The sequence below is a fragment of the Emys orbicularis genome, chromosome 21 (assembly GCF_028017835.1).
Source record: "Emys orbicularis isolate rEmyOrb1 chromosome 21, rEmyOrb1.hap1, whole genome shotgun sequence".
NCBI lineage: Eukaryota > Metazoa > Chordata > Testudines > Emydidae > Emys > Emys orbicularis.
In genome coordinates this window covers 5,582,317-5,589,816 of record NC_088703.1, presented here as the reverse complement: position 1 = coordinate 5,589,816, position 7,500 = coordinate 5,582,317, and the positions used below count along the sequence as shown (strand labels likewise).

The window sequence follows — 7,500 nt, the reverse complement described above, 5'->3', positions numbered from 1 at the left end:
ATGAACACCATCAACTCCTACATGACGCTCAACTCGCTTAGTTCCCCCAGCTCCATTAACATGACCTACCCGAACAGCCCTTCCCTCACTGGGCTGACCAGCTCCACCAGCCCCATGGGCCTTCCCACTATGACGTCACCTGTCAGCCCGGTGCTGACGCCACTGGGGACCCAGGCGCCCACCATCAACTCCCTATCCCCGTACCCGAACGTGAGCCAGTCCCTGGCCCCTCTGGGGTACCCAGCCTCGGGCATCAACCGGCCCAAGGAAATCAACAAGTCATACCGGCGCACGCTGACTCACGCCAAGCCCCCGTATTCCTATATCTCCCTCATCACCATGGCCATCCAGCAGGCCCCTAGCAAGATGCTGACCCTCAATGAGATCTACCAGTGGATCATGGACCTCTTCCCGTATTATCGGGAGAACCAGCAGCGCTGGCAGAACTCCATCCGCCACTCGCTCTCCTTCAACGACTGCTTCGTCAAAGTGGCCCGCTCCCCGGACAAGCCCGGCAAAGGCTCCTACTGGGCCCTGCACCCCAACTCCGGCAACATGTTCGAGAACGGCTGCTACCTGCGGCGCCAGAAGCGCTTCAAGATCGAAGACAAGGCCAAGAAACCCAACGCCAAGCCGTCCGGCGCCCAGGAGCAGGCTCCCAAACACCCTGAGCGGCTCCAGGAAGGCCAAAGTCCCAACACCGCTTCTGAAGGGGCCGAGTCGGGCCACTCAGATGCCTCCCACAGTTCTGAGGAGCAAAGGGGCCTGGTCCAGTTGGACTGCTCTGGCGTGCAGGGTTCATCCCCGGCCTCCGAGGCCTCCCCCATCTCTCAGCCCATGAATAGCCACTACTTCCCCCCCTCCATCACCAATATGGACCTCCCGAACGACCTCAAAATGGACCCTCAGTACAACTTCAATCACCCCTTCTCCATCACCAACCTGATGTCCTCCGAGCAGAGCCACAAGATCGACCTGAAGGCCTACGAGCAAGCCATGGCCTACAGCGGCTACGGCTCGCCCCCTGCGCCGGACGGCAAACACGGCTACGAGACGGCCACTTCGCTCAGCGAAACCGGCTCCTACTACCAGAGCCTGTACAGCCGCTCCCTGCTCAATGCCTCGTAATGGCCCCCCTCTGGAGAGCCAAGGCCGCTTGCAGAGATCGGGGGCGAGGGGCGGACGCCGTTCCCCCACCTACCCACCCAAGTGTAAGACGTTCCCTTCCATTGTCCACCAGGCACGACATGGGGAAAGGAACGAGAGACCAGCTCCTGTGCCGGGCCCTGTGTAAGCCCCTTGCCATCCTGTGACCAGGGGCTCCTTTTCTCGGTGTGGAAAATACCCTCCCCCTCCCCACCTCCACTCCCACCCTCCAAACCTTTCAAGGGAGCAGGGCAAAGTCTCTCCCCAAGGTAATGGCCAGGTGGGATGAACACATTCCACATCTCCCCTTGTCCTGGCCACCTCCTGGGAGACCGCGCCAGCCAGTCACTAGACCAGCTGGGATCCTGCCCTTGGTTCTGTGCCATTAGCTACCAGAACGGTGCCACTGAGCTCAGCGGCAATGGAGGGTCCTCCGCAGCGTTGGGCGAGCAGCCGTGTCTGTTTCAAACATGTCCCAGAAGAGCTGTACATCCAGCCCCTGGCCTCGAACTCAGAGCCTGGGAGCAGCCCTCGTAGTTCCCAAGGCATATGGAATTCTCTGCCGAAATGTTACAGTTCCCGAGAGCTTCTCCAGGCGATCCCCAAACCCTGTAGATCCACACATGGCAGGATTCCACTGTTACGTTCAAGGGAATTAGTTATGCCGCAGACAAATTGGGCCCCGTGAGTGTGAAGCCTGGTGCGGGGGGAGGAATTGTTCTAGATCGTTGTTGTTGTTGGGTTTTTTTTGTAAATGGCTTTCTATTTAAATATTTGCTTTGGAAAAGGGGTTAATAGAGTCTGTTTTAATATATCATAATTTAGAGAGGGATTTGTTTGTGGATGGTTCATTTTAAGTGTGTCTTTACCTTTTTTTTTGGTATTCAAGATCATTAAAAAAATAACACACTTCTTTGCTGCAAGATTTTATCTGTCTAAATAGGAGATTGCATCATTATCATCATTACCTGAGGATAGCTAATGTGATGCCAATTTTTAAAAAAGGCTTCAGAGGTGATCCCGGCAATTACAGGCCGGTAAGCCTGACTTCAGTACTGGGCAAACTGGTTGAAACTATAGTAAAGAACAAGATTGTCAGACAACATAATTTGTTGGGGAAGAGTTAACATGGTTTTTGTAAAGGGAAATCACACCTCACCAATCTACTAGAATTCTTTGAGGGGGGCAACGAAAATGATTAGGGGGCTGGGGCACTTCACTTATGAGGAGAGGCTGAGGGAACTGGGCTTATTTAGTCTGCAGAAAAGAAGAGTGAGGGGAGATTTGATAGCAGCCTTCAAGTATCTGAAGCAGGTTTCCAAAGAGGATGGAGCTAGGCTGTTCTCAGTGGTGGCAGATGACAGAACCAGGAGTAATGGTCTCAAATTGCAGTGGGGGAGGTCTAGGTTGGATATTAGGAAAAACTGTTTCACTAGGAGGGTGGTGAAGCACTGGAATGCGTTACCGAGGGAGGTGGTGGAATCTCCATCCTTAGAGGTTTTTAAGGCCCGGCTTGACAAAGCCCTGGCTGGGATGACTTAGTTGGGGTTGGTCCTGCTTTGACCAGAGGGTTGGACCTCCTGAGGTCTCTTGCAACCCTAATCTTCTATGACTCTATGTGGACAAGGGGGATCCAGTGGACATAGTGGACTTAGATTTTCAGAAAGCCTTTGACAAGGTCCCTCGCCAAAAGCTCTTGAGCAAAGTAAGCTGGCATGGGACAAGAGGGAAGGTTCTCTCATGGATTGGTAACTGGTTAAACAATATGAAACAAAGTGTAGGAATAAATGGTCAGTTTTCAGAATGAAGAGAGGTAAATAGTGGTGTCCCCCAGGGGTCTGTACTGGGCCCAGTCCTATTCAACATATTCATAAATGATCTGGAAAAAGGGGTAAACAAAGAGGTGCAAGGTCTGCAGATGATACAAAACTACTCAAGATAGTTAAGTCCCAGGCAGGGTACGAAGAGCTACAAAAGGATCTCACAAAACTGGGTGACTGGGCAACCAAATGGCCGATGAAATTTAATGTTGATAAATGAGAAGTAATGCACATTGGAAAACATAATCCCAACTCTACATATAAAATGATGGGATCTGAATTAGCTGTTACCACTCAAGAAGGAGATCTTGGCGTCATTGTGGAGAGTTCTCTGAAAACATCCACTCAATGTGCAGCGGCGGTCAAAGAAGCGAACAGAATGTTGGGAATCATTAAGAAAGGGATAGAGAATAAGACAGAAAATACCATAATGCCTCCATATCAGTGGTTTCCAACCTTTTTAAGCACAAGATAACTTTTTGAATTTAAGTGCAACCCAGGATCTACCTCAAAGAAAATGTAGAAATAACAGTAATCCCACAAACCCAAACGCCCTTGCCCCGCCCCTTCCCTGAGGCCATGCCCCTTCTCCACCCCTTCTCTGAGGCCCCGCCCTGCTCATTCCATCCCCCCTCCCTCTGTCCCTCACTCTTCCCCACCCTCACTCATTTTCACCGGGTTGGGACAGGGGGTTGGGGTGCAGGAAGGGATGTGGGCTCTGGGCTGGGGCCAAGGGGTTCGGAGTGTGGGAGGGGCTCTGGGCTGAGCCTGGGGCAGTGGGTTGGGGTTCAGGGTGTGGGCTCTGGGAGGGAGTTTAGGTGCAGGAGGGGGCGCAGGGCTGGGGCAGGAGGTTGGGGTGCAGGAGGGGGTGCAGAGTGCTGGCTCCAGGAGGGGGCTAATGGCTCAGGCAGCAGGTTGGGGTGCAGGGTGTGGGCTCTGGGAGGGGGCTGGGACAGGGAGTTGGAGTGCAGGAGGGGGTGCAGGCTTTAGGAGGGGGTTGGGGTGTGGGAGGGGTACGGGAAGGGGCTCAGGGCTGGGGCCGAGGGTTGGGGTGCAGGACGGGGTGCGGGCTCTGGGAGGGAGTTTGGGTGCAAGGAGCTCAGTGCTTGGGCAGGGGTTTGGGGTGCAGGAGGGGGTTCAGGGCTGGTGCAGGGGATTGGGGTGTGGGAAGGGTTCGGGGTGCAGGCTCTGACCGGGCGTCGCTTACCTCAGGCGGCTCCCGGGCAGTGACACAGCAGGGCTAAGGCAAGCTCCCTGCCTGCCCTGGCCCTGTGCCACTCCCGGAAGTGGCCAGCATGTCCAGTCGTGGCTCCTCGAGGGGGAGGGGGAGGTGGCTCCGTGCATTGCCCCCCTCCACAGGCACTGCTCCTGCAGCTCCCATTGGCCGTGGTTCCCCATTCCTGGCCAATGGGAGCTGTGGGGGCAGTGCCTGGAGATCCCCCATGCTGGCCGCTTCTGGGAGCGGCAAGGGGCCAGGGCAGGCAGGGAACCTGCCTTAGCCCCGCTGCGCCGCCGGACTGTTAGCGACCGATCTCCTGGTTTGGCTGCAGGAGGGTTGGCAACGCTAGACTGAGACTGAGATCGACTGTCAGGGGCTCCACGATCAACCAGTCGATCGTGATCTACCGGTTGGTGACCACTGCTCTATATAAATCCATAGTGTGCCCACATCTGGAATATTGCGTGCAGATGTGGTTGCCCCATCTCACCAAAGATAAATTGGTATTGGAAAAGGTTCAGAAATTGGAAAAGAGATGACTAAGGGGAGATATATTTGAGCTCTATAAAATCATAACCGGTGTGGAGAAAGTAAATAAGGAAGTGTTATTTACTACTTCTCATAACACAAGAACTCGAAGTCATCAAATGAAATGAATAGGCAGCAGATGTAAAACAAACAAAAGGAAGTATTTCTTCGCACAACGCACAGTCAACCTGTGGAACTCTTTGCCAGAGGATGTTGTGAAGGCCAAGACTATAACAGGGTTCAAAAAGAACTAGATAAATTCATGGAGGAAAGGTCCATCAATGACTATTAGCAAGGATGGGCAGGGATGGTGTCCCTAGCCTCTGTTTGCCAGAAGCTGGGAATGGGTGACAGGGCATGGATCACTTAATGATTACCTGTTCTGTTCATTCCCTCTGGGGCACCTGGCATTGGCCACTGTCAGAGACAGGATACTGGGCTAGATGGATCTTTGGTCTGACCCAATATGGCCGTTCTTATGTTCTTATGTTTTTATGTTCTTATGTACCTCCCCACACATGTAGCTGGAGTTGGGTGAATTCTGCCTACAACGACACCACTGTCAGCGGTTTAGCTACATGGGAAGAGCCGAGTGAAAATCGGAGTTTCTGTCTTGCAGGAAATTCCGATATTCTGACATCTGATTTTTCTCCAAAAAAATCAAATATGGCCAAAAATTTTCATGGAATGAAACATTCCAGAAATGTTGATTGGGAAATGAGGAAGCGTTTCGTTTTCAATTGGTTTGACATTAAACTGCATCTGTGATGGGAGCTGTGCCTCATGCCCCTATGGGCTGAACTTCCTGGGTGGACTGCATATCCCATGGTTCACCACAGATTCATGATTCCCATCCGTAGTCCATCCAAGGAGCCTGGCCAATAGGAGAGAATGGGGGCATGAAGGATCTGCACTACAACTCCCATGAGGCATGGCAGCACATTAGCAGAGGCAGTTTAATATCAAACTAACCTGCAAGGAAATATTTCATTTGCCGTTTCTGCAAAGTCAAAATATGCCAAACTTTTAAACAAGGAAAAGCCATTTCTGTCAAAAAAAAAACCCTGTAAAAAAAAATCCCAACCAGGTCTATACACAACTAATCAGAGGATCAGGACCGTAGCTGGCTCACGGTGAGATTCCCCGCGACACAGAGGGCATGTCAGTGGTTGTGTATCCCCAGGGTAAATTCCACTCTGTGAACTCATTCATCCCCTTGTTTGATCAGCGACTGGGTCACCAACCAACCGGATTTTCTGCAAACGTTTGCCAAAAAGTTTGGGTGCACATTCTATTATTATTATTTGCATGACAGGAGCATTTAGAATTCCCAACCGAGATCAGGTTGGGCCCTGCACAGACGCACAATAACCGAGATCAGGGGCCCGTTGTGCCAGGTACTGTCCACACACACAGTGACTGAGATCAGGGTCCCATCATGCCGGGCGCTGCCCAGACACACAGTAACCAAGATCAGGGCCCAATCATGCCAGGCGCTGCACAGACAGACTGAGATCAGGGCCCCATCGTGCCAGGCGCTGCCCAGACACACAGTAACCAAGATCAGGGCCCAATCATGCCAGGCGCTGCACAGACACACAGCGACTGAGATCAGGGCCCCATCGTGCCAGGCGCTGCCCAGACACACAGTGACCGAGATCAGGCCCTGTGGTGCAAGGTGCTGCCCAGACACACAGTGACTGAGATCAGGGCCCTGTCATGCCAGGCGCTGCCCAGACATACACTGACCGAGATCAGAGACCCATCGTGCCGGGCGCTGCCCAGACATAGGGTGAGAGACTGTCCCTTGCCCCGAAGAGCTTCCCTTCCATATAGGCAAAGGGAGGTTTCTCTCCTGCGCTCCCCCCAGTACAGATAGGGCCCTGAAGTAGCATGTGACTCTCCCATGGTCACACAGGCAGAACCTGGATCTCCTGAGTCCTAACCTAGGGCTTTAACCACACAGCCCCCTTCCGCTAGCCCCGAGCTCTCCTGGCCCAGCCGCTCCCTCCGGGGGTTCAGACACGCTCTTGGGAGGCCAACGGGGCAGGGCCCCGGCCCCAACTACCTGGGTGACGTCCCAGCCTCACCACAATGTTTGCAGCTCTCATGGCTGGAGGGAAAATGCTAGAAAGTGTCCCAACACCACAATGGGGGTTAATGAGGTCCCCCCACCCAGCAGGGAGAGACAGGTGTGACCCGACACCCCAATGGGGGTTACTGGGGTCCCCCCACCGAGTGGGGAGAGACTGGTGTGACCCGACACCCCAATGGGGATTACTGGGGTCCCTCCCACCCAGCGGGGAGAGACAGGTGCGACCCGACACCCCAATGGGGATTACTGGCATCCCCCCACCCAGCAGGGAGAGACAGGTGCGACCCGACACCCCAATGGGGATTACTGGCATCCCCCCACCCAGCAGGGAGAGACAGGTATGACCCGACACCCCAATGGGGATTACTGGGGTCCCCCCCACTCAGCGGGGAGAGACTGGTGTGATCCGACACCCCAATGGGGGTGACTGGGGTCCCCTCGACCCAGCGGGGAGAGACAGGTGTGACCTGGCACCCAGTGGGGAGACCGTCTAGAGATCAAACCAGGTTATTCCAGACACCCACCGTCCCACGATGCCCCCTGGGGAGGGTGGCCAATGACTCGATGGGGAAGAGCTGGGGCTGGCCCTGGTTCAGTGTGGGAAATGAGCCCCTCCCCCAGCCCAGCCCCACACCCGTCCCAGGCCTGCCATGGGGCCCAGGTCCCAACCCCCAACCCCCCACTCCCAGCAC

The 7,500-nt window shown here is 54.3% G+C and overlaps 1 protein-coding gene across 1 annotated transcript in view; it reads left to right on the top strand.

The window, feature by feature from the left end:
* Window positions 1-1,128, top strand: part of FOXA3 (forkhead box A3) — a 30,415-nt gene extending 29,287 nt beyond the window's left edge. Inside the window, exon 2 of the mRNA XM_065420981.1 lies at window positions 1-1,128. This exon is cut by the window's left edge and continues 42 nt beyond it. Within this exon, the coding sequence (XP_065277053.1) occupies window positions 1-1,128 (1,128 nt within the window).
* Window positions 1,129-7,500: the final 6,372 nt, after the last annotated feature.